Here is a 27,850-nt window from a genome sequence, read left to right on the forward strand (position 1 = left end):
TAAAGAGCTGATCCTCTGTCATTTATTGAACTGAGATTTCATGTATGTACACTGTAAAATATTTTCCTATAAACTAAATATCAGTTTATGTCAACATTCATTTACGTCTTTCATATGTACATTGAGAGTACCCTAGTTGAAATGTTCATGAGATTCTTATTTTTCTCGATGCTGGTCACACAACAACATATACAGACTTATCCAACACATGCTGAGCTGACAAACTAGATGAAAGACTATTTGTAGATCTCGGTGGCACAATAAATGCAGAATCCATAAACATCGTTTGAATAGGTAGATTTCCTCGAGGTAAACAAACCCCAAATTAATTCATTTACTACATTGACCATGTTTTTCTAAAATTATATATTTAGAAACAGATATTTGTGGCTGTAGTTGTTGTGTTGGTTGCCTACCATTGTTGTTTTTATCGTTTATTACAGCTGAATGAAATTATTTGTGCAATAAATAAGTCTTGTGATATATAAATACTCAATACTCGCTCTTAATTTCTTTCACAAGTTAGTCTAAATAATCTCTAAGAAAATACATTAATCTCTTATGACAAGATGACTTAATCATGAATTAAATATGCTAAAATAATCAAAAGATTAAAGATAACTGCAATTTCATAGTACCTTAAAATAAGACTTCAGTCATGTGCATCTAAAAGCCAAGATCAGGAATGATATGATTAAGAGAACAAAAAACAACTTTTACTCAAAACAGAGTAGTGTTTCAATCAGTAGTTATGATTTTACAATACAGACTCTTGTGTCCTCTGCAATTCACGAACCGAAAATATATTTCTTAGAGATGGTTGCTTAATATCACTTCTGCTTTGTGTGCTCAGTTGGAATTCAATGGCACTTGCACTATATATTCAGATAATAAAACATTCCAGATAAAATGTATAAATCCCACAGCTGTAGGACTGTCACATTCTAAGTTCAGAGATCCTGCAATGCACAAGCATCTCAAAAACTTCTCATGTCACGACTCAGCAATAAAACTACTGACAAAGTCAGTGTCGTTTGCTCCAGTGCTCTTCAGAATCTCCAAAAGCCTTTGAGAAGGCTCACAGCATGTCATCCTGATTCTCCCTGGTTGGAGTCCTCCTGCGACGAAACCTCATGCTGGAGAAGAGCGATGAAGCGGTGAGGGCGATGCGGCTCAGGCCCACGTTCAGACAGTGTACTTCTGATGTCACGGGCACTTCGGCGAACAGAGCCCTGTCGCGGGACACTCGCACGAGGCCGTCGGTATTTTCGATGTCTTTCACTATGTTCAAGATCTCTTGCCTTTCCGTTTGTCGGGTCATCCCTCGGATGTTCAGTATGGCAGAAACATGCTTCCTCCTGCAGGCAAAAGAGTTTATTTTATCATGATTTATGAATCAGTAGAATGTACAGCCTCATGATGGCAATGAAACCGATTTAGACGGGCTAAATCTAGACAGAAAAGTGTAACAAATCAGCACTCGCAAAGGAAATCTTTATAATAGGGGTGTCACAATACAATGGTATTGACATTAACCAGGAATAATAAAAAAACAAAATGCATAAATTAAATAAAAAAATAGGATTTTTTTTATCTATAGATTATGCAATAATATTTTGATTAATTATTATTTTGGCAACATGAAAATCTAATATTGTGACCTACCCCCTCATAACTGTAAATCATTCATGACATTGTAAAATGTTTGGCAATATACATCTGAGCAAATGCAAAAAAATTTTTTTACTCATCAGCCAAGTTGGCCCCTGTTTGTTCTAAGATAATAAAATGTGTGAAGTTATGAGAATGTAAAACCCAAAGGTGTTGCTATTGCAAAACAATAGAGCTCACGCCACATATAGGTCATATAATTGAAGGTTCAAGCTTAAATTAGCACACATTCCACAAAAGAGTTCCCTGAGGATTCTGCAGTCGTATAGGACTCTTCATTAGGTAACTGCCCTCTCTAGGTCAAGGCACGGAGCTTAAGGTCAGGTCTTGGCAGGATGCCTGTGTGTTATTGCTATTTCTTTGTTACAACACATAGTTGGATGGCTGTACAGCTTCCATGTGTATCTGGGATAACAGTCTCCCATAAAAATCAGGAAACCTCAAAGTTTTTGTTTGCTTTTACAAGCCCCATTTTTGCAGAATAAATGGCAATAATGGTGTTTTGTCGGATGACCTAGGCTCTCTGCGTTTTGACCTTAAACAAAATAATCAGCTGCAAGGTGTTCCAGCTCACTGTCCCTAAAGAGACTCACCGTATGTCTGGGAATTCCCGTACCAGGACACCAACTTCCATTTGAATTGAGGGAGTGTCTTCCAAGAGTATTATCTCAGATAGGTGAGGAATAGCGCTGTCAAGCCATGAAGCAGAGGATTCCTGGAAAGGGGAGAACAAACAAGATAACATCAGATCCCGGTCACGCCTGTCATCAGTCAAATGCTTCAAAGGCTGTTTTCCTGGAAACATCAATCTCTGTATCATGTAGATGAAAATTCAGATAACACAGCTGGCAGGTACTAGAGATCTCAGAAGATCAGAATCAGAAGGAGCTTTATTACCAAGTATGTTTACACACACAAGGAGTTTGCAAATATACATTAAGATAGAAATAACGAGAATTAAATATAAACAATAATAATACAAAAAGTGAAAAAATATAGACAAAAACAACATATAATTGTTTAAATCAGTGTGCAGATGTGTGATGGACAGTGTGTAGTAAGAGCTTTTAATTGTTCAGGCCTGTATATCTCCTTAATGATTTTTAAATACATCATCATAAATGCCATACGTAAGGAATGGTTTCAGAAGAAGAACAATGGATTTGTGTAAAAATATGTTTTTGTTTCAGCTGAAGAGAGGTCATATAACCTGGGATGGGAAAAGTAAATTAAATTAATTAACAAAGCGCTGTCCCCAATTTTGCATGGTTGCAAACTGAAGTCGAGAAAAACTATACAAATTAGTGTCTGTAAGATTATAATCATTATTTCTACATAAAAATATGACAGAATTGATGATGAATGAATCAAATATTTTCAAGATATTGACAGACATCGTAGGTACCTGTCATTTTTTCTGAAAGCTTGTACTGTATATCAGTTATGAAAATGAACGGTGTAAAATATATATTTAATTCAGGAAAACAATTTTAGTTAAACAATGCATTGGTCAGTTTCCTGTTTTTATATAAAAATATAAAATATTTGGTTGAAATTGTATGTAAATTTTGATTTTTTAAAACGTAAAATGACAATATACTGTAAAACTTAAAATATTGAAATATTCATAGTGGATTTTCGACCACTATTCTGTGGTTGAACATAAAAACATACAAAAAACTATCAGAAATATCCATACCTGCCAAATTAAAAATAGCAACACATGTTAATCTGATCGAGTTAAAATATCTATGCCCATCAAGGCAGTTCTTCCTGATTCTCAGTTTGACCTTAAAAGTGAGTCATGGCTTCAAAGGCCAAAGCCAGGACTTTCCTCCATAAACAAAGGCATCCTGTTGCCCATAGAGGTGACAAACGGATGTTTTAACTGGAGCAGGGGGCGGACGCTACTCAGGGGAAAGGAGAGTTTGTGCGGGTCATAGAGGTGCCCTCTGGAGCCAAGGGTCTGTTTGGCCTACCGTCTCTATGCCTATCCAGCGGTGCCCATTCCTCAACTCCCTTTTGTTTTAAAGCTGTCGCAACTATTGTTGGGAATTTTTTCCATTGGCTGTAGATGGTTCTTAGATGATTAAAGCTCTAACAACTAACTAATAACAGGACGTGCCATTTTGTGTGATGGATCTGGGAATAGTGGTGATAGGGTTTCGGGGAGATAAGGTTTCGTGGTTTTGTGAAAAACTATTTGGATACATTGAATGTCAATTTAGCAAAGTATGAGGATAACGACAGTAGATAACAAAGCAAATGCGAACAAATGATTTTGCTTTTGTCAGTATTAACTTGTATAAATTAACGTGTTTAAAAAATGACATTTGCCTCTAAGGTCATAAGTGTCCGTATACTTTATTTTTGAAACCGCTTTCTGAAAGATGACTCACCAGCTCTTTAAAGAGAGTTTTAAGGCACTTTCCCTCGTCTCTGAGACGGCCAGCCATCTTCTTCCTCATTTTGAGTGACGTGCAGATGATTCTGCCTCTCATGATAGCTCGGAGATACTCGGTCATAACACGCCGATATACCTCCCCTGCCAGAACCTACGAAAGGTAAACCACCAAAAAATTCTTATGACGTATTCATCAATCCAGTATTAAATGAAAAAAGAACAAGTTCTTTGTTTAACGGCAATTTTGTGTTTTGTGAGACTACCTCATACGGCGGGTTGTCCATCCTTCGAAACTTCTTGAAGTGTTCTTTAATCAAAGCCTCGATTTGGTCAAATGGCTCAGTGTTACTCAACCATTTTCTTTTGATCAGCTTATCAAAGAAAGGCTATGTGAGGTGAGACAAAAACCAGTAGATTAGCAATTACACAAACAACACACATGGGAACAGCCTATATTTGCCTTTGACAGGAAGTGTGAGCTGTTCATATTTAGAGTTCTTGCTAACTTCCTGTCATGAAAGTCCCATCTTGATATAAAGGATGTGAAAAAACTATGCGACCCATGAGGACTGGCAGTGCCAGTCAGTACAGCAATCAGCGAACAGCGTTCGGCAACACGCCAAAAACATCTAATTCACTAGTGTTTTTCCACCCGGCTATTTTTGTGTCTCATACCCAGAGTGCTTATGTGGAAAACAACATCCTTGAGAACAGGCCGTTGGGGAAATGCTGATAAGATATTCTTTATATTCTTGGACAGAGGCACATGACAAACGTACACTACAGTATTTCCAACTGTGTGGTTGCGTGCACCAAAAAACATGTCTGTGTGAGGAAGTGTGGCTTGATGCATGGGCGCCTCACCCTGATATGTTCGAAAAGTCGGTCGTTCAGCACTCTCACACTCAAGTTGACTATCCTGTCCAGACTTGTGTTGGCTCGACGTATGGAGTCCTCACTGGTTGTGGGGTCGCACTGCCCACAACGCTCCACAAAGCTCCTGAAGACATTCGATGCACAATTTTGTACGGAAATAGACCAATTGTCAGTTTCCAAATATTATAATGATGTCAGATTTAGCAGAATATTGATGTTAATGATAGAACGCTCTGTAAAGAGGACCCATGGAGAAACTAACCTGAATGGAGGACTGCAGTTTACAAGAGCGATGGTTTTAGCGATGTAACCATCTTCGTTTTCTCCAAACCCATTAACCAGCCCCTCATGGAACATCTCCACCTTTCTCTGAAAACTGAACACAAAAATAAGGATCCCTTATGAAATGAAAAAACAATGGAACTGAGAATATACAGTAATGGAAAGTATTACGCAATATATGAAGTTATACTTTTCCATAAATTGGAATCAAGGGCTTGTATTTTTAAAGGGATACTTCACCCAAAAATGAAAATTCTTTCATCATTTTCTCACCTTCGAGTTCCAAATCTGTATATATTTATGTGTTGTGATGAACACAGAGAAAGATATTTGGAAGAATGCCTATAACCAAACAGATCTTGCCCCCCATTGACTCCCGTAGTAGGAAAAATGATGTTATACATTTTTTTTTCTGTTGAACACAAGACATTTTGAAGAATGTAGGACAGTAAACAATTCTGGGGGACTTTCGACTACCATTGTATTTTTTCCTACTATGGTAGTCAATGGGGGTGAAGTTATAAGCATTTTTCCAAACATCTTTCTCCGTGGTCATCAGAACAAAGACATTTATACAGATTTGGAACAAATCGAATGAGAGTAAATGATGACAGAATATTTATTTTGTATCTCTTTAATATATGAAAATCAGCCATGCCTTATGTATTATTCCATTTATTATTCCTCATATTTTAAATATATTACATTATTTAATACATTGACAGTTAGTATATAAGAAAATATTGTGAAATGTGTCTTGGTATTTGACTGGTTCATGTGGTACATACTGATGATAACTCAAGATAACTAAAAACAGAAAACAACTATCCAGTATGGGTTCATCATTTATAGGCTATGAATTCTAACCTGTATAAGAAATCTGCCAGGCCATTGAGACTGCACTGAGCCACCCGTGATCCCAACTGTCGGTTTATAGCTGCAGATCTCTCAAGGTCCTCTTGTAGCCTCTTTATCAAAACATATTACAGGAAAATGTCATTTTGTAGAAGTACCTGGTGGTAAAACACCAAGGCCCGGTTATACAGACAGGGCTTGAAGCCTAGTCCCTGACTAAAAATGCACGTTTGTGCTTTCTCTACTAAAAACAACATGCCTGACATATCTTTGGGTTGTCTTAACATCTGTTTTCAAACATTTATGACAGCTATTTAAATGTCTAAATGTTTAAATCTAAGCTCTACTGGTTAATCTAAGCCCTGTCTGTGAAACACCTATAGTAAATGTAGAATCTATCTAATGTATCTAATTTGAAAAATCTTATTCATCTTAATATCTCGGCCAATGTGCTTTCTATTTCAACACTAAAGCTTTTAAATTTGTGTGATTATTTTCTAAAGACATCTGCTTTTACACTATATGACCACTAGGGGCCAACACAGATCCTGTAAAAAACATCATTGTAATGTAAACAAGCTCACAATGGGAAATGTTTGTTTATTTTGGTTCCAGCTAGGAGACTATTTTCTCAATGCATTACACAGGGGTGCATGAATTCCATTCGACATATCTTAGTTCGGTCCTAACAATACCTCTAGTGTCTAGAAACAGTTGCAAAAATTGCTGATGGAAAGAAACAGTGGATCATTATGTACAAAATCAACATTGAGAAAATTGTTAAGGCAACATGTGATATTTGTGCATGGCATGATGTCAGGGCATGTGATAATGTTATTAAAGATCCTAGCAGGAAAACCTGAATCTACTTTAGAGGTGCGTGATCTGTGCGTCATTCTGACCTGAATAACAGTGCGAGCTAGAGGTATCTGATACTCTTCAACGTTCAGATTGTCCAGCCATTTCTTTTCCTCCTCTTCCAGAATCTGAGACAGCTCATTGGTCACCTTACCCTGGGAAATAAGTGTAACATAGCAAATCATTACAGTTGTTCATATAGTTTACTTGCAGTGATATGGAAGCTCCATCTAAGGCCTTTGACTAGATCTGCTTTATGAATCAAGGATTAATTATTCATGTTGAAATGCTCACTTATATTATTTTTAAAAAATATTTGTTTGTCTTGGATCACAGTAAAATGGTCAATTCAGTTTATGAAATAACCTACAATAAAGAAAAATATCATAGATGAGATCTCTTTTATATCGCAATTATTTCTCATAGCCATCAATGAGATTAAATGAAGAGCAAATTGCTCTTCTGTCCTACGTTTCCATATTTTCCTGAAATAAAAAAGACCAAGACATCTCACAAATGTCCCCACTAGAGTTTCAGAAGAGATCTAAAAAATCTCACAAACTGAACTCATACTTGCCAAGTCCACAATCAATTGTCAATATTGGTGAAGATTTCAATATGAATTTAAACATTTCTTTTTTAAATTTAACCAAATCCAGATCATTTTGGCATCGGCCAGGTAGATGCTATTTACACCAAGTTTAAATTGCAGTAGGTTAGATTTCTAGTCAGTAGAAATGGTAGTTAGATGCTATTGGTACTTATAAACTGTGGCAGATAACGATTTGCGCTACAGTATTGTTGTGCATTAAACATTGTGCAATAATAACAGAGTGCAAATCATTATATTTATAAAATTATAAAAATTATAGCAACTTATTGAGATATGAATGCCCTTACATCTACCTAACCTTACCCAAACCTAAACTTGAAGAAAAAACAAATTTTAAGTCTTAAATCAATTTTATTACAAACAAATGCCTTTATGATCTGTAATGTGATAGAAAAAGGTCAAAGAGCGTTATCAGTGAGAAGGGGATTAAAACCCCGCTTTCCAGTGCCAAACCTATACAGACTTTAAACCTTTACGCCACTGGAGTCACTGATTGAAATGGCGATGGTCTTACACTTTCTATATTCCAATCACATATTGGTGGGCGGGGCTAGTGCAAACTTTCTCTGCGAACAAGGCGGGCTATTTGTACTCAGTGAAAATAGACACTCCGAAATTATTAAACCTTTACAGTATTACCTACATTCATTTTAATGCTACATATTTTTAAGTATTTAAACAATTGACTCAAAACATTTTTAGGAGGAACATCCGAGACTCTTTAAACTTAAATGAAACATAAAACTCCATCAAACCACCTCAGGTAGGAAAGAGCAACCTCTGAGCAAGAAAAATTCTCTGCATGAAATTCATCTAGATATAGTTCACCAAAAAATTAAAATACCTTACCCTCATTAACCCAAATTAAGGAATTTTGAAGAACACTGGTTACCATTGTATGGACACAAAGCCACTAAGACATTTCTCAAAATATCTTCTTTTGTGTTCCACAGAACAACGTGAGGGTTTTTGTTTTGAATTTTGTATTATCGGGCCCCTTTAATATCTAAAGCTTGCTCATGTAAATCACATCTCTGTTTTTACTGTACAACAGGTCAAATTTACATATCGGGTAAACAATTTTTTGCATCGCATTCCTAAGAAAACATATATTTAAGTTGCATAATGAGCGAAAGGAACATTTTGTTGTCAGACTGACTCCTATTGTGTGGCGCTCAGTGTAGACAGGAAAACAGCGCACTGACCCTGAAATGCCTCAGCCTAATTGACCGTGCAGGTTGCAACGACCAGCCACGTCTTTTAGTGAACAGGATGTGCCTTCGAGGTGCATGGGGCAGGCTAACAGAGCCAGGAAAAGACCAAAAGATAGCCAGTGACAAGATATCAAGGAATATCAGTTCTTACTCTGACAGAGTTCAGGCAGTCAAGCTCCAGTTTGTCCACGGTCTCCGCCGGCAGCAGCGAGCCGAGCTGGGAGAGGTTAATGGGCGTTGTTATGGTGACCGTTCCAAGGACATCTCTGCAGCAACAACAGGAAGAACAAATCACACAACTTCACTCGTAAGGAAACGTTGAATTATGAAGAAGCAGGAATGGGAAGGTTCGAGGGTGAGTTTCACCTCTCCTATCAACCTGAAGCTATTTATAATAATCTGTCTGTGCTGAATGTGGTTTGACAAATGGACACAAATTCAGACTAAAGAACAAGGATTCCAAAAAATTCAAAACAAGGATCTAAAACATGTTTTACAAAGATGAAACTGAGATAAACCTTGTGACTCAGATAAAGCGCTGACGTTTACCTATTATAGATGTTGTAGAGCCAGTCTAGCAATGAGTAGATGTCGATGATCTGCAGATCTCCATCAGTGATCGACTGTAGACGTCGAGCAACAGCCTGGTGGTAGCTCTGCGTGTACACTTGGAAGGAGTCATATTCCGCTGGATACACAGAAACCGCGTTACGCCGAGCCGCTCCCAGATCTTCCACCATACGGACCCTCAGCATATCCAGGTAGGCCGCCAACTTGCCCGCCTTTGCTTCTCCATGTTGGGGTAAGTTTCCAGCAGCCAGCTCCCCTACAGCCTCCCTCCAGCGTTTTTTGAACTCTCTCGGCCGAGGGCCTCCGGGAACGGCCCCCTCGCTCTGAGCCCAGTCCCGGTCGGCCTGCTCTTCCTGCTGGAGAACCTGGACCACCAGACCCAGGTTGGGTCCAGCCGTGGGGGAACGCAGAGAGTCCCTCACCACGTCCCACAATTCTTTTTGCAGGGCTTCATAGAGCAGCTCCACATCTTTGGCTTTGCGCCGACTGCTGTCTTTGCTGCTGGGGCTGATGAGCTCCTCGGTGCCCCCTGCTGGTGGAGATTCGGCCTCCCTGCACTCCTGCTCCAGCTCCAGGATGTGTGTGTCAGCCAGAAACAAATCCCGTTTTGTCACCAACTGTAGGATTTCCAGTACTGAACAAAACAAAATACATACATACATTAAATCATACAGAAGAGACTTAATACAGCATTGTGTTGCATTATAAGTGTTTGATTTGTTTGTAATTGTTGTTTATCAGAATTATTTCTTCTTAATCCAGTTTGCTAAAAAATGCAAGTGAGAATTGGAATCAAAAGAACATTATCATGACTTTCCAGCTGTCAATATAGTTTGTTCATTGAAACTATTGTTTCTTTAATACTTGAAGACCACTCTGCTGAAAAAGCTGTATGTGTTGTGTTTAACACTTTTCATTTTTGTGAGGGTCATAAAAGTTCGAAATTTTGCTTTGCGAGTGATCGGACAAACAAGAGCTCACAGCCTCACTGAAGAAAAGCTGCTTTCCCATTTCAACGTTTTTATAGAGATCATAAAAAGCACAAATCAGCATCAGATCACATTATTTGTTCAGCCTTTTTATGTGCGCAGTATACATAAAAAAAAAAACATTTTCATTCAGCTCACGCTGCAAGTTTTAAAGGGACAGTTCACCCAAAAACGAAATTCTGCCTTTCATGTTCTCACCTTCAAGTTGTTCCAAATGTGTATACATTTCTGTGTTCTGATGAACCGAAAGATATTTGGAAGAATGCTTATAACCATACAGTTCTTGGCAACCATTGACTATAAACTATATTTTACTATAGTAGGAAAAATATCTTTATACATTTCTTTGCAAAAGAAGATATTTTGAATTACCATTGTAATGTTTTCTACTATAGTAGTCAATGGTGGCCTATAACTGTTTGGTTACAAGCAGTCTTTCAAATATCTTTCTATGTGTTCATTAGAACAAAGACATTATACTAGGGATGTAACAATAGATATCAATATCAGGTTATTGTAATAGCAAAATTGTCTCAATATTATTGTGGTCACATGACTGTATGTAACGATAGATCTTCTGGCCTAACATAGAGAATGTTAGAAAAAATATTAGATGTTATCTTTGGCAAGCTTCATCTGTCACAATTATTTTAGGTAATTTGACCCATCTCATATCTATAAGCAACAGTTATGATTATAGGATAAAGAAAAGATGATGCTTATGGCACGTTTCCAAGTCATCATTTGCCTTAAAAAATATTGCATCAAATATCATACTCTGGACTTTATATCGAGGTATAATCGTACAGTGAGATTTTGATATTGTAACATCCCAACATTATACAGATTTATCACACGGCTCGTTGGAATGCTCATTAGCTGGTTCTGTGCGGCAGTTTTTTTGACAAATGAAATATAAATGTGTCTTTTAATAACATATATGACATTATATTTACAAATGATTAAACAAAATTGCCTTTTCTTTACATTTGAAGGTCGATTCTTACCTTAACGGCGAAAGTAAGCAGCTTTTCCTCGTGGAAGGTCTGCATTCGGTAAGAATAAGCTATACCAAATATTTCAATTTCACATTTCATCTTCAGTTTTTTTCTCATGTGGCAAGTAGCCGTATAATAAGCGGTATAATGTACAAGCAGCCGTCTGTTATCACGAAATTAGCCCCTTCATTGTGATATAAGACCCTCTGCTTATTCCTTACTTGGAACAACTCGAGGGTGACTTAATGATGACAGAATTTTTATTGTTGGGTAAACTGTCCCTTTTAAATTATTGAGTTATTGCAACCATTGCAATATGCATATTGTGATTTGGACTTTTATGGCGTATCACCCTGTAGTTTGACTGGTCATCTACCGAAGCTAAGCAGGGCTGAGACTGGTCATTAACTGGATGGGAGACTTCTTGAAGAAAAGGTGTTGTGCTGAAGGAACATGCTGTAGCGTTTAGGTTCATCTTAATGAAATACATATGTCTGCAATCCTTAAGACCTTCATTTGCTTGTTCAGGTGTGTTCCATTAGTGTTGGAGTGAAACTCTGAAGGCCAGTGGCTCTTTAAAAGGGTTTTGACTAGAAGGGATACAGCTCCGGCCGGAAGTGAAGCAAAATCTTACCATACAAATACAATAAATTACATAAGTTTATGCCAACACCTACCCCAACACTAAACCCAATCTTACAATTATAATTTTTTTGTAAAGAACTGCATGCCCAGTGGAGGTCCATCTAGCCAAAATCCTTTAAAAGGATAAGCAAGAGTGCTTATTAAAATGTAAGGGTGTTCCTGAAAGAGTAGGGGTGAAACTCTAGCATTCAGGCCAATTCTTTTTGAATGTTCTCTATCCATCATGGCCTCCTAATCATTCTCTACATTGGCTATATCCCACATGTGTTCTCCTCTGCTTGGGTGGGCGCATAAAAAACATATAATTGTAGATTGAAAGGATAAAATTATTTCTAAAACATCCACTTGTCACTTGTTGTGGATGTTTTATGAGCATGGGAATATCATATTGGCCATTTTATCCCATCTGTACTTGAAAGCAATCCATAAAATGACTCTTCATTTCGAAATTTGTAGGGTTTTGAAACAAAGCATAAATAAGATATATGTTCCAGATGGTTCCAATGGACTGCCAATGTACTCAGTTGGCCATGGCTTATGATGATCTCACTTGAGTTTGTGATGTGAAGGAGAAGTTTTCTACATTCTAGGAGAAACCCTCAATGAAGCAGACTCGGATTGAGGTCAATGCTCACACCCATTCGTCATCATTTCCAGTCCTCTCCTTTGGGATGAACACATTTATGTGAGCTAACAAATCTCATCTGATTACTGGAGACACGTTTTGACAAGAGCTTTAATTTAGTCTAATAACTACAAGTCTGCAAGAAAGAGAGGTCAACAAGTTTGGTCTTTTATTTATTTGACATAAGAGCCTAAATTTCGACAAAAATTAGATGTCTGTGGGGCTTGATTGTCTCAAAACAATGCAAACAGATCTTTGCTACTCTAAAATAATACGCACACAGCAAAGACACGTCACAGGTCAGCTGTGAAAACAATTGGCACTGCTGCTGAATTTTTCTCCAGAATATTGTACAGACGGTAAGGGGTTGCTCATTTATGTCCTGCATCTTCCTGACTTTTTCTTAGAGGGAAGGATGCGGGGGGCGTCTGTTGCCCTCAGATTCATCTGTCCCTATCAAGGATGGAGTGTCCAGTTATGCCATAGAACCTCCCACACCCTCAACCCCACACATAATAAAGACCAGCATGTGCCCATTCATCGGAAGGAGATCTATTTTTAAAACACAATACAGTCAAACTTAGTCACAGACGGGATAAGGTGGAAAAATGAATGCTGCCTGTGCATGAAGAAGTGACTTCTTCTGATACTCATCCATCCTCAAGTGGAGAACTTGAAGTGAAATTCCCTAGGGATAGTTCACCTAAAAATTACAATATAAAATGTAATAATTTACTCGCCCTCAAACCTGTATGACTTTCTTTCTTCTGGAAAAAAAATATTTTGAAGAAAGTTGGTAACCGATCAACGTCGGCACCAATTCGCTTTTACTGTGCAGACACAAAACACAAAACACAAAAGAGAGTGAGTGAATGATGACAGAATTTTCATTTTTGGGCGAACTATCACTTTAAGTCATTGGAGATTCGTCCAATAATAATTAACTTGCAGAACATTGCCAGTAACTGAGGGTTAAACCGTGTTTTAAGACAACACTAGTTCTTTGTTTCCAGTGAGGCCCTCTTGCTAAATTTCTGATTAGGAGCATTCTTGACTTAAACATACGTGTCACCACCCTTCCTTAAAGAAAACCACAGGGATTGAAGTGTTGCTTTTAAGGGTTCGTATGGTTCGTACGCTCTATACATACCCCAACTTCCGAGAGAAGCTTATGGTAATACTATTTGCTTTTCGGTGGAGGATGGAGGCTGAACTCAACTGAAAAGATCTGACTAAGCAAGATATCCGCTAACGCAGGCTCCAACGCACCTGCACAACCAACACCTCTCAGCAGCACCGATCAAGCGTTACGAAGAAAAGATTAGCCAGGTGTCAAGGAACCTTATGGAATATGATCTTTTCTTTGTCATGCCACAGTCCTTCAATTATATTCTGTATTAACCCTCCATGTTCCAGAGTCAAATCCTTTTGGCACTAAAACACCTTCTGTCATGCTGGAACAAGCTTGGAAACCAAAGAACCTGGGGTATAGCCGCCCATAAAACCCCCCCTTCGTTTCGTAAGCACCACATTCATTTGCTTCCTCTATTTAATGCTCAGCATGTGCACAGCAGACATATTTTTTCCTCCAGAAATGAAATATTTAATATGTAGACAATGATTTCCTGTATCAGTGCCCAAAATCATACCACCAGATGGGTCGGATTGTGCTTGGCTGTACCGTCTGCACTGTCCCCTTCGTGTGAGCCTGTCCTGAAGGAATTCCACATGTTAAAATCTTTTCAAACGTTTGAGTTAAGATGAAGATGAAGTGGGTTTGAAAGTGACGACTAGCCTCGCCTGTCATTGGAGACCTTAGGTCAGCATGCAAACCCATGCCATGAGCCCTTCTCAGGGCTCCCACTCCCTTCCTAATTTATTTGGACATGGCCAATGTCAAAAGAAACAAATCTAAATTGGACCATTTGGAAAACGTGAACTCCACCTAAACCGAGCGCTACCCTGCCCTTGCTTAGTACTCGTTGGTTTATTTGACATGCATTAAGAATAGCTTCCTGCCAAGTCTTGGACAATAGCTGGATACTATGGAAAATTGGCTCAGATGGGAGTCTGCCAGCTGGCATGGCTGAATATTTGCTATCATAAACATGAATGCATCGATCGCGAATGTTCAGTCACAGTTTTCAGCTGGAGTTATGGGTTGTATTATGGTACGGTCTGGAAATCATTCACTAAGATGAGGGTGTCAACACCCATCTATATGGCTTCTTTATCAATGCAGTAAGATTTCATGTTAATGGCAGGACTCTCTGCCAGTCTGTCCTGATAGAAACCAGCCACCGGAACGCAACATTGACCTTGTCCTCTGGATTCATAAGGAAGCAATGAGGATTTAATTGCAACATGATTTGAGCTTTGTTGTGACTTTAGGTCTTCTGTTAAAGGGAAAGTCCACCCAAAAATATTATTTATTGTAATTTACTCACTCTCATGTCATTACAAACCTTTATTTTTTCTACAGAACACAATAGTAAATATTTTGAAGAATGTTGGTAACCAAACAACACTGTCTTCCATTGACTTCAGTTGTATGAACACAAAATATTTCTCAAAATATCTTGCTTGTGTTTAGCAGAAACAGAGTCATAGTTTTGAGTGGCATGAGAGTGAATAAATTATGACAGAATCTTTTATTTTTGTTGAACCTTAAGTAAGGGTCCATACACATCACACTGTGGGGTTTAGCGTGAATATTGGATTCCAAAAGTTTGAGACCACCAAAGAAACATATCGGTTTGCCGGACAAGGATAAGCTAAAATCAGGACTAGGCCTGAGATAAATTATTTCACAAATAAACAAATGAAGCACAAATAAACACATCAAAGGTTGACTACTGTGCTGTACAAAGGATACAATTAAGGTGAAGGGAGTAAAAGAACAGACAAGCATAGCACAAAGTATAAACATTACAATTATAAATATTAGATCAAATTTAGACTTCTAGTGTATTAAAGGCACTGCTAAGTAAATGCGACTTTAACTTAGATTTAATATCATGAACAGAGGAAGCAGATCTTACAGATCACGGCAGATTGTTCGATAACCTAGCCCGGTCACCTCTCTGTTTCAATCTTGATCTTGGAAGATAGAGTGATACTATTTGGGGATCGCAAAAACATCTTGTTCACAATTACAAGAAATGACAAATATGAGGGAGACAGACTTTTCATAGACTTATAAACAAACAGTAAAAAAAACAATTTTGTATGAATTATATAATTTGTATTATTCAAATTATGACATTTAAGAAGTTTTTACAAAAATCCCTTATAAAAAACATTACTGGTGTGCATCTAGAGACAAAACAGTCAGTTTAAGATATGTCAATGCAAGTTGTTTTCCGTTTAGACAGTTTAAATTAGCTTTTTTGTCTGTGACTAAGCTTAAGTTCTGTCATTGTGTTTCAATGGGAACAAAGAATTGAAATCATTTATTTTGTAGAGATAACATTTGCTTAATAACTAACACATTTTAAATCTCTCGTTTGTTTCATGATTTAAATTAGAATTTAGTTCAGATTTTCATCATTCATAAATAAATCATTAAATGGTATTCATTAAAAAAATTGTAAGAAAACACATACAGAAGTGGTGAGCCACCCACTACATATTATATAATAGTGTTCAGAATAAGATTAGAAGATTAAAGTGCCTCCTATCCAGCTGTTCCTAACACAATAGTAAAGGCTTTCAAAATGATTTGAGGTTACTCCTCCTCACCTGAAGTCTGATCTGCTCAGAGGTTGACAAGTGACAGTTGAAACGCACCCTGCAATATATTCAACTCCATTTCCTGGATTTTCTTGCATGTTTAGTGACCCTGGCATGCAGGACTTCACATATCTTTTGAAGTGTAACTTTTTATTTATTAATTTCATTTATTTATTTATTTTAACATATGTTCCATATTTCAATGCGGCATTGCAAGGGGATAACACTCTTTAAAAAATGTCTTGGCTCTCGGTAAATCAGATTCTCAGAAACAGAGTGATTTTTTTTCAAACTGCTCAAAGAAATGTGCTGCCACTTGAGAACATCTGCATGAATGGAGCAACAACACTTTTGTGTTCAAGATTTACGGGAACTTTTAAGCTCCTACTAGAGGTTTTGTTTTAGGAGAAACGAAATGAGAGGAATTTGAGTACTTGAGAATTTGAGTACTTGAGAATTTGAGTAATGTAATGTAATGTGTGTAAGATTTTGATTCAATTCTTTCTTCTGCCGCAGCTCCATATAAAGAGAACCTAACAAAGTTATTTGTAAGTTGATTTCTCTAAAGTGTAAATATTAAGGATATGTGGCATTATTTTTTAGCAAATAAATTGGTGCCATCCACTTTCATTCACCATCATTCACTAAACCTTCAGTTGTATTTGGTGTTTTTAACAAATTGTCCAAAATGTAAGCAAAAATGCTTTTGACCCAAGCTGTAGATGGAACATAAGCATACAGTGTCTCATCTGCACAAGTTACTAAATGGAAATCACTAAACTGTTCTCGGAGGTCATCTGAAAGTTTCCCGTCAACATAATATGGCTAAATACACAAATAAAGACTCAATTTTGCTGTATCAGCTGGGACATGCAAAGCAGCAAGAACCGATAACCTTATACCCCAGCTGAAAAAAGCAAAGACATGACCAAACAAGACACTCCATGGCACATTCAGTTCCTCTTTTCTTAAATTCCTCTTTTATCATTTTCCATGCTGCATTTACGCAAAAGAAGATTGATGATTTTAAATGTGATAGTCCTTTAGCCTGTATGTTAGAAACGTCATGTGGGCCCCACATAAATGATGAATATGATTGGTACCTTGAAAGGTTAAAATGCATGCCAACCTGACAGGAGTTCACGTCTCCATGCTGAAGATTTATATTCAAGGTTCAGTTCCAAACACATCTGAACCATCTTATCAAAATAATCTTGCTTGAAAGTGACAGAGAATTGCGTAAGAGCTCCAGGAGCAGAACATCCTGGTCTGAACTCTGTTGACTGTTAAACAAATGCATCAGCAACTGCAATACTTGTAGGAATGTTTGCAAAACAATGAACTATGTGTGACATTAACCACTGACATTGCAATGTTCAACTCCAGATTACCGGAGCAATTTGCATCGATCACAAAAAAACTTCGCTCAACAAGGCTTACTAGATCCTGCCAGCTTTGAACTTTATCTCTCATTCTTTTTTAGTAAAAAAACTTTAAGAGTGAAACCTGAGCATGCAATCATGTACGGTACAAATTCCTGCCTAGCATGTGCCATGTTCATGCAGGTCAAACTAAACAATCAAGCTGTGGTACAGTTGTACAGATGTGACCTGGGGACAAAACTGGGGAACTGAAGCTTTGAGGATAAATAGATTAGTTCAATATTAGTTAAAAAGAGGAATTATGTCGCAAGGGATAATATAAAGTTAAACACAATACTATAGATATATTGTGGAATAAAATATATTGAAATCTTAATGTACAGTAACAATTACTTTTAAGGAAAAGTGAATGGTAAATCAGAACACAAGTTTGCTTTTACCTGAAAGTGGTTCCCTGGGTTTGACCTCTGGCACCTCCTCCACCGTCTCCTCCTCAGGCCCCTGTGATGATGAGTGGTCCTGCATGGATTCCCTCTTCATTTTGCCCTTGCCCACCATCTTTAGGAAGGAGAGTCGACGACTGGTCGAGTCAGCATCAATTTCTGAACACTGGTCTCCATTGGTCAAGGTTTCCTTGCGATCTTTACATTTCCCAGCAATCCTATAGGAAGATTTAAGTACAGTTGAGAGCTTCAAATATTAATGTTCATACAACAATAATTACACCGAAAAGTCATTTTACAAAGTATGTTTATAGCTTAAAAAAGTTTTTTTAAAGTCTCTTTCATACTAGCAAATTAATTAATGAAAACTGCAACTGACATCCCAGCACTTCCATCTATTTGTTTGGAAAGTCAACAAGATAATGATGAATTTTTTTAAGATAATGGGTTATGATCGTTGCATAAATCCATAAAACATTTAACCGGATTAGAACAAATTGTAATGTTTAAACAAAATTACTTACTTTACCATTAAATAAAATATAAAACTGTGGAAAAGACATAAAGACATATTGCATAAATCGATTACTCTTTTTAATCCATCATACCGTAGCAGGCTCCCCTCTGAACTCCGTCTCCCCTTCTTCTTCCTAGTCATAGGTGAAGCTGAACCTATAGAACCCTCTGGCGATGAGGTCTCCTTCCATTTGCTTCTGGCTGACATGCGTAAGTTCTTGCTCAGTTTGCCGAGGGTTTTGAGCGGTGATACCCCCTTCATGCGTTCCAGCGTGCCTTTAATTGAGCCCCCTTTCCCTGAACCTCCACGCCGCACCTCATTGGCCTCATTCTCATCTTCCTCATCCTCAAACGGGTTCCTGTCCCGGGGCACGACACCATCCAGGAGTGAGCCCCCATTGCTCCTTGGCCAGTCCTCATCTGATCCAGGCTCCTCAAACGGGTTGTGGTTAAGACTCATTTTTCGGAGAATAAATTCCCTGCGCGTAGTCTCCAAGTCCACACTAAACCTGCCACTCTTCAGCCGAGCCGGGAGGTTCTTAAGGACCGGCATATTTGCACTGGGAGGATATTTGCTGGAAAACAGATAAACACGCAAAATCATCTTCACAATCAACATGACACAAGCACAACCCATCTAAACCATTACAGATGCACTCTGCCCTTACAAACAGGAAATGACTGCCACACAGTCCAAGGCACATGCCTTCATCCATCATGTTTGCTATGAACCTTCTTTGGTTGTTTCTTCAGTTTGCACAAAACAAATAAGAAAATGCACAAAGAAACTGAGTTTGCGGATCTACTGCAACAATATATATCAGCTGTTAAGTGTATAGAATATTTCTGAATGTTTGCCTCCCACTTTAGAATGTTAGCCAAAAAGTTTTTAAATTTCAGCCTTAAATTTTAGCATTTCAGCCCGAAGTTTTAGCATTTCAGCCACAAAGTTTTAGCATTTTAGCCTCAAAGTTTTAGCATTTCAGCCTCAAAGTTTAAGTATTTAAGCCCAAAGTTTGACCATGTCAGCCTCAAAGGTTTAGGATTTCAGACTTAAATTTTAGAATTTCAGCCCCAAAGTTTTTCAGGCATAAAGTTTTAGAATTTCAGACCCAAAATCGTATAATTTTAGCATCAAAGTTTTAGAATAGTTGCATCACAGTTTTAAAATGTTAACCTCAAATTTTAGAATGTTCGCATCACAGTTTAACAATTTTAGCTTTTCTAATTCTCATGATTGAACTAAATAAGCTCTTTGTATCAATCTGTGCCAATTATTATTTAGTTGCGTAATTACGTATTTTTATATGTATATACAGGTAGATGTTCTTTTGGTGATTTTCTTTTACTTGTTAGTTGGATATTGGTTTTCCTACTTCCTTTATAAGTTATCGATTTTTTTTTTCTTTTTTTAATTAAATTTAAGTTTTTTCTTTTTTTCTTTTCTTATTTCTATCATCAATATGTAAAAGAGATCAGAATATTTCTGTAAACATTTTTGCATTTTGTTATCATGAGTTATCTCAATAAAAAAAGCTTTTAATTTTGATCATTTTTAGCCTTAAACTTGTAGATTTTACGCCAAAAGCATTTCAAATTTTAGTCATAATCCACCAAATATTAATATTATTGCACGAGCCCATGTTTTACATGAACTCATCTTGTGTAAATAAACAAAAGGAGTTTTCACCTTGATGAACTCTCTGTTCTATTTCAAGAAAACATGTTTGCCTCTTTCAAAGGCTTCTTGGCTAGAATAGCCACTTGGATATTTATGGATGGTGACAAACGAGGGGGGACAGAGCTGAATCACTTCCGCTTTGTTAATTTGTGGGCTTGTTTACGAGTGTGCGTAAGAAGGGGAAGTACGCTCATATGCAATAAATCATTAACGTTTGGTTCATGTAATACAATATTTTTCTGACAGTAAGAATCCCGGCGTATTAACAAAGTTTTGTAAACAAATAGCAAGACATTACATTAATGTATCATGTTTCGAAGATCAAAGTTTTGTGCCATACAGTAGCTAAGAGCTGAAGACCAATTTTAGAGTGCAACGAGCTTTAAATTCCTTAAGACGCTCTATTGTTTGTGACTTCCTACCTCTTTAAATTATTATATCTGCATGTTTTTCCTTATGGGTGCCTATTACTGAGGGCTTATTCCCATTTAAAGATATGTGTGAGGCCACGATTTGGATAAAATACAACATACTTCTGTGGTTGACCAATGTTAACCTACTTGTCTGTGAATCACTTGTCATGGGATGTAATAATCATTAGACAAGGAAACGTACATAGCCACTCAAATGAGGCAAAAGAGTTACAAAAGTGTTCACTTACAATTCAACCATAAACACGGTTAACAGTGAATTAAAAAATCATATTAATACCTTAATAAGAAACAATTCACCCCAAATGATCTGTGTGAATCAGTTCTTAATTTTAGTGGTTAAATATACTGTCTCAGGTTTCCACTAAAATTCAAGGTCTAATTATAATCCCTTCGGAGGAGCCGACATGGAACGTCAAGTTAGATCATTGGGTGAGATATAAAAGACATACTCCCGCTTTCCCAGACCAATTCCTCTTCCTGTCTCATACAGGTAGGGGGGGTAAGGGACAGCTCCCCCGGAGTACTGCCAATGGAAATTGTATTCTGTAATTTGTTTGGTTTTGTGTTATTAATTGTATTATATAGTGTCTAAAATTTAGCGTCGTCTAGTGGTGATGTTGCAAATTGCAAGCAACGGCTCAGTCCATCACTCGCCCCTCCCTTTCGAAGTACTACGGTGGCTGACAGAGGTCACATTTTTGCTTCTTTGCTGAAGGAGATAACGTATTTACGAAACACACTCGTTAGAGCAGTTTCTCGTTTTAGGGCTACGGTAGAAACAACAAGGTGAATTGTGTTTAGATAGAAATAGCTCATTCTAAGGTAATAAAAACAACGCCTCATAAGGTCTTTATTCAGCTTTGAACACATAGATACAGTATCTATATTCTATTGCATTTCTGTCAATAGATCTTGCAAAACAAAATCGCACAGTGGACTTTTAACTACAGTATTATTTTGGTACATATCCAAAAACACTATGGTGCCACTTAAAGGGATATTTCATCCAAAAATGAAAAGTCTGTCATCATTTACACACCCTTAGATTGGTTCAAACCTGTATACATTTATTTGTTCAACTGAACACAGAGAAAGATATTTGTAGGAATGTTGGCATTATTTTCAGTCCTGGACAACATCCACTTCCATGGTAGGAAAATAAAATATTGTATAATTTTGTTCAGTTAAACACATAATTCGATATTTTGAAGAGTTTAGGAAAACAAACAGCACCTTTGACTACCATTTAATTCTTCCTACTATCGTAGTCAATGATGGAACTGAAAATTACTAACATTCTTCCAAATATCTAATTCATGCTGGTATGAAATTACACTGAGTAAATGAGGACAGAATTTTCATTTTTGGATTAAATATCCCTTTAAGTGGCACCATAGTGTTTTTGGATATGTACCAAAATAATACTGTAGATAACTAATTTCTTGTCTTTAGTATTTGAAAGTTTCATCTTGAAACTAAGGGTACCAAAACAAGCGAAATCGTATTAACTTAGTTTTCACTTTGTCAGTTGTTATAACCCTCCTCAGCTATTTGAAATTATGCATAACCACAAAGGTTCTAGTTAGGTTCAAAGTCTGTTTTAATCCTGACTCTTGGAAGGGATGGGCAATGAGTTACACCGAGGAGGAGGGACGATTGGTATTAATATGTGACAGATACAGGCTTCTGTCTTGGTTTCAGGCTCTGATTAAACGAAGGACTGGAATGTTGCAGGGTTCTTTAGAAAACCTCAATGTGACTTTCCCTAAGGCAAGGTGTAAGTGCTCCTAAAGTCACAGTGGATTTTCTGGATACAATCATGTGATCTAGAGCAGGACCAATAGAAGTGAATAATTGATCATCCACCTTTTGATCATCTATTATTGTAATGCATGGCTGGAATTAGAAATAACTTCTGGAAGACCTTTTGAAAAATAATCTCTAGCTGAAATGCAACATAATATCCTTTTTTACTGGTTCTAATACTTTTCTCAATTAAACAAAAAAGATCAACAGAAGACAACTAAAAAGGAAGTAGCGAAGGATCACTCAAGCCATCATTCATCACCATTTTATTAAAGATGAACCAACTCATTATGGACGCAAGAAGGTCAAATGACGTGTTATGACATTACAAACATTAAATCTTAGTCCACCATCTTGACATTGGAATATGCCCTGCTATAAATCTTAGGACACATTAATTCTGCAGCATATGAGTAAATCTTTAACTGTACACCAGCAGACCAATAGACATTATTTTGTAAACCATGCTGAAATGTTTCTTTAAACAGGAAGGAAAACGATTTTACATTATAAGCAGGAACAAAAAAGTATTATGTCAGCTAGTTTGCCATTTAGAAATAACGTTAGCCGTTTTTGCATGATAAAGTACCAAAGGTTTATAAGAGCCAGAATGAAGGACAAGAAGATACGTGTTTAATTTACCCCACATGAGATCTTAACATCCTTTTGACATACTGTTTTGAATAAGAGCGACTACCTTGCATATTACATTTTCTTTCTTTTAATTAAATGCATATAAGTGGAATAATATAAATATTAAACACGATACTTCCTCTTTCTCATTCATTTGAACAAAGTTTTGATACAGAGATGTAAACAAAACACGTCTTGGATTCGCATCGCCAATGGATATAGAACAGTGACGTTAAGATCTTACAATAGTTGGTCTATCGTTACATGACAACGTGCAAATTTAATGAGACAGAAATGCTGTAAACAAATAAGATGACAATATAAACTTACGGTGTCCATGTCGATCATCCGTCATGCCACGAAGGAAAAGAAAGAAAAAATTACTGAATTCAATTATTTGTCGTGTCAGCCTCGCGCAATATCAAGCGTCTGTGCCACTATGGCAAAACAGCGTTCATTGCAAATGAAGAGCCAGGACTTTTACTTTTTGTTTGGTGGGCAGGTCCAAGAAAAGACGCACATTCAGCTACAGGCACACAGGGGTGAGCGAGTTTAACAAAAATAACCATCTACATTTAATAAAACGTACACGACTTTTTTTAAAATACGTGCTTGCAACTGTATCCAGTTATTATTTCAAAATGTTTATTTTTACAATTAATATTTAGTAAGCATTATTTTTTAATTATTAAACTGTTAGGTCGGTCTGTGAGCACACAACATAAATGACTATTTTTCATTTTTCTCAAAACAATTAGACATCACACGTGCCAAGAGGAAGTCAATGGGCATCGTTTCTTCTGGAACAATAGACATCGCTAGAGTGCGTCATGGAGGGCACATCGCGATTGAACAAAGCCTAAATAAAACAAGAAATAAAATCAAGCACGTTGGTGGAGGGTGTATTTTTCTAAACACTTGTGTTCTTATAAGCATATTGGCAGGCATTACAAGCATTACGAAATCTGTTTCCTGCAACAACATGATAAACAGCAGAGAGACGCTTATTCTGATGTATAAACAGATTGACACAATACTCCTCCCATCAACCTCAGGGTGTGCTTAGAGGTCAAATCTACCCATGGTAGGTTAACTCTGTGGTTTCTGTTCCTTAGACGAATGATCTGTGCTAAGAGTAAACGAAAAGGAGCATTACTTCAAACTGATTGAATGCATTTATTTTTGTTAATCTTTAACTTTGACCTTCACGGTGGTGGTGGTGTGGGCATCACATCGAAAAAGGTGAAGCTTGTACTTCCTCTCTCACATTTAGCCCCGGGTCAAAGTTCAAGCTTGATGTATACAGTTTTACAGCTACAAGTTACATACATACACAAATATGTTGTTCTTTTATATAAACTTCCCACCTTGACCCCCCCTTATTCATGAGCTTCATGCTGCATCACACAGAACAAGGACTTCACACTTTTGTTCCTGTTGATTGTCAAGGGGCAAACGGAGCATCAGGAAACCACAACTGGCGCCACATCTAAGACCAGCAATGCATAAAGAAGAGCTGAACCGAGAGAGAAACTCTGAACTGGGTTGAGTTCTTGTCTTGGGGAGCAGGAAATAGTACCGCATAACATTAACATGGTCATTGTTGTGTGTGTTTGCTTGTGCATCCTTTGCTCTTACTGTCTACGAAGTTCACCTTGGCATTGCTTCAAATATTTCTCAACACCCCAACCCGCTCAAAAAGAGAATCTGAGCTAGGTTTTTTTGGGACATGTTATTATTATAGCTGCACTTCTTTGCACATTAACTTTGGAAATTATTTACGTGACATTGTGGACACCCAGGGAAATTACTTCATGGCTCAAGAGATTTGCATCATTAAAGCATACATTTATTCAAATGAACAATTTACTTCAAATTGTTCTTTTTTGGATAGCATAGATAATCTTTAAAAAAATTAATAATACAAAGCATCTGAGTTCCTATTAAAATCTTTTCTTGTTGTTGATTCAAGTTTATGGCTTAAAACTTATAAGATCACAGCAAAAGTCACAGTGTATTGGTGGAAGTCCATGTTTATCTTTTTCCCGTTTAGTAAAACTCTATATTTTCAATTATTTGTGTGCTGTTTAATTGTGCACATCGTGTGATTACGATACAGCTATACATGTTTTCTGTCCGTTTCCCAAAGTGATGTATTCACATCCATGTTTTTCACCACAATTACACAATCTCTGGCTAGCTGCTGAGCGAGGGGTCAGCAGGGATGCTCCAATCATAGCCTGCCTGCATCCTGCAATGGCGTTCAACTGCGGACCACAGGAAAAGCCCTCTGGATCGGTGCTGAGAAAAAGCCTTTATTTCATGCCACTGGTTCAGCATCCCGGACCACACTGAGCAATCTGCCGCAGCCTTGCTGACACCATCCAGTGTCGTCAATCCCAGCAGAGGAACGGAGGGTCATCCTTTACCCGTTTTAGCTGGGAGCATCCTGATAGGGTTTACCTTACTGTGGGCATCTTGTGTGGAGTGGATGAACCACGGACGTGTGGTGGAATATGACCCTCGGTCGGTATGATGCTCAATTTGTGGGGTGAGGAAGGATTTGTCTTTCCCGAGGTTTTGTGTTTACAGTGTTGTCACACTACATGTGCTTTCTATCATCTGCTTTGTCTGTTTGGCACGGATGTTTGCTGTTTTACATCACTTCCTGTTTATAATTGACTTATGCCTTGTCAAATATTGATTATAGCTTATTATGATGTCATATATCTGATATACAGTATTATATGAAAGTGCATCAAATCATTGTCCTAATAAGTGCGAGTTATTAAAACAAAACAAGAAATGTGATAAATAATTAATTGTAATTCTTAGCATATTTATGCTAATTTATGTACGTAAACGTTAAAATATTACTATACTGGTTACAATTTTAGTATGACTGTTATTATGTGGGTAGTTGACAAATACATTGTAAATGTGTCTTATGGTGTGACAGCAAAATTTGAGAAAAAACAACATCTACAAATTAAAAGAAAATGTTCTTATCCTACTTTATATTATAAATATTCATAATATAAATATTGTATTATTAAAAGTTTGTTTTCTAAAATGTCAATATGTCACACCGTAGGACCATATTATATCTGTCAACTACCCATGTACTGTACAAGAAAGACATGGCTTCTTAATGTTTGTTATAATACATTCAAATAAACAACACAGATCTCAGAAAAGCTTCCGCAAGAAGTAACTGACATGGACCAATACCTGAGACATTTTACAAATGTTTACAAGACAACAAATGTCATCGATCATGGCCAAATATACAGTATCAACCTCCAGTACCGAACATTAAATCCGAGTAAAACAGCTTTACAGCTCACAGAGCATTTGCTTACGAGAACTTAATAACTACAGCTAAAAGTGTAAACAAATCTTTTTTGGCATTCATCTATGTCATTATTGTTTTTTAAATGAACTCAACATCCAGGATGTCAGAGTACCCTGCTTCTGGGAGAACACATGGAGAGGTCACACTAATATCACGAAACTGGTGACATTTGAAACTACAATTGTACTACGAGGAAATATTCTAAAAGATCTAAGCCTTGTCAAACCAGAAAAACGCATCCTCTTACCTTGTTTGGCGGCGAACCAATGGTAAATCCCTAAAAGTCTCACAGCAGGGACATCCCAATGTCCCAGAGGTTTTGTATGTGTTATATTATTTGTGTGGTAGTTTGTCACGTAATGGCGTACTGTAAGCGTCAAGTCAAGGAGTAACTACCTTTCCGTATGCTTTCGGTCAACTGAACGCATTTCTGAACCCTGGGGATAGCTGTGGTCACTTCCTGCGCTGTTTTGGAGCGCAGAAGACGATGCTTTTTCCTCAGGAAGCAGGCCATCCCCTTTCCTTTCCACCAGCTCTGAGCTCCCCCCCACCTCTCGGACCCTTGGGATAATGGGCACTGTAATAATTACTCAGGGAGGCGAGGATCAGAATATAGTCTGCTGTTTTTTTAACTGTAAGCCTGCTGTCAATTTTTTGTCTACTGGTTTAGAGATGGCACACATTTCATCCATGTGTTTAATGTGACTGTGTGATGTGAGGGAAGTTGATCTGAATGGGGATAGAATGTGGAGGAGTGTAGCACACTTTTGTCCAAGTGTTTGTTAAGGCTAATCTCCATCACAAGCCTAGCACATCTGAGGATGTTTTCTTGCTGTAACAGAAACACAGGGTTGAAATGAGCAGGTCAGACTTGCTGGTTTTCTGTGCCCGGGTCAACGAGTGCACCTGCATTGTCTTTGCATGGGGTAGATTGTTTGTTTTTTTAACAGCGAGACACAGTAGACCCATGGATCTATAGACACAACGCTTTGATCACCACTGTGGTAATGGGTGCTATTTATATTATTTACAAAAATGGCTTTACTTCTTCAAACAGCACATGATTTACACAGCTCTATCTGAAAAACAATGTTTCACTTTTAATGTTTTATTTTGTTACTTTTTCCTCATGTTAGAGCCACTGTAATGACTTTTTGTCTCTGACACAGCTTGTGTTTCATGTTTACAAATACTTACATTCTACCATCCTGCAATGCCTATCAATAGGTTTTTACAGCGTATCAACATTTTTCAATTTGCACAATTAC

At 37.4% G+C, this 27,850-nt stretch overlaps 1 protein-coding gene across 2 annotated transcripts; it reads right to left on the bottom strand.

Annotated features, from left to right (window-relative positions):
* Positions 1-27,012, bottom strand: exoc3l2b (exocyst complex component 3-like 2b). Of its 2 annotated transcripts, none has more exons than XM_056756571.1 (13): positions 26,830-27,012; positions 18,766-19,248; positions 18,155-18,375; positions 9,323-9,977; positions 8,925-9,039; positions 6,991-7,101; positions 6,101-6,201; positions 5,214-5,327; positions 4,940-5,075; positions 4,339-4,461; positions 4,071-4,226; positions 2,265-2,386; positions 1-1,358 (listed from the first exon to the last, which is right to left on the bottom strand). In XM_056756571.1, exons 2-13 carry the CDS (start codon positions 19,224-19,226, stop codon positions 1,079-1,081), a joined length of 2,595 nt encoding a protein of 864 aa, XP_056612549.1. In that variant the 5' UTR covers positions 19,227-19,248; positions 26,830-27,012; the 3' UTR covers positions 1-1,078. The 2 variants fall into 2 exon arrangements, with proteins under 2 accessions (XP_056612549.1, XP_056612548.1); XM_056756570.1 differs by lacking the exon at positions 26,830-27,012 and adding an exon at positions 23,558-23,711.
* Between the last annotated feature and the right edge of the window lie 838 nt (positions 27,013-27,850).

This window comes from Triplophysa dalaica, chromosome 9 (genome assembly GCF_015846415.1).
Source record: "Triplophysa dalaica isolate WHDGS20190420 chromosome 9, ASM1584641v1, whole genome shotgun sequence".
Classification (NCBI taxonomy): Eukaryota; Metazoa; Chordata; class Actinopteri; order Cypriniformes; family Nemacheilidae; genus Triplophysa; species Triplophysa dalaica.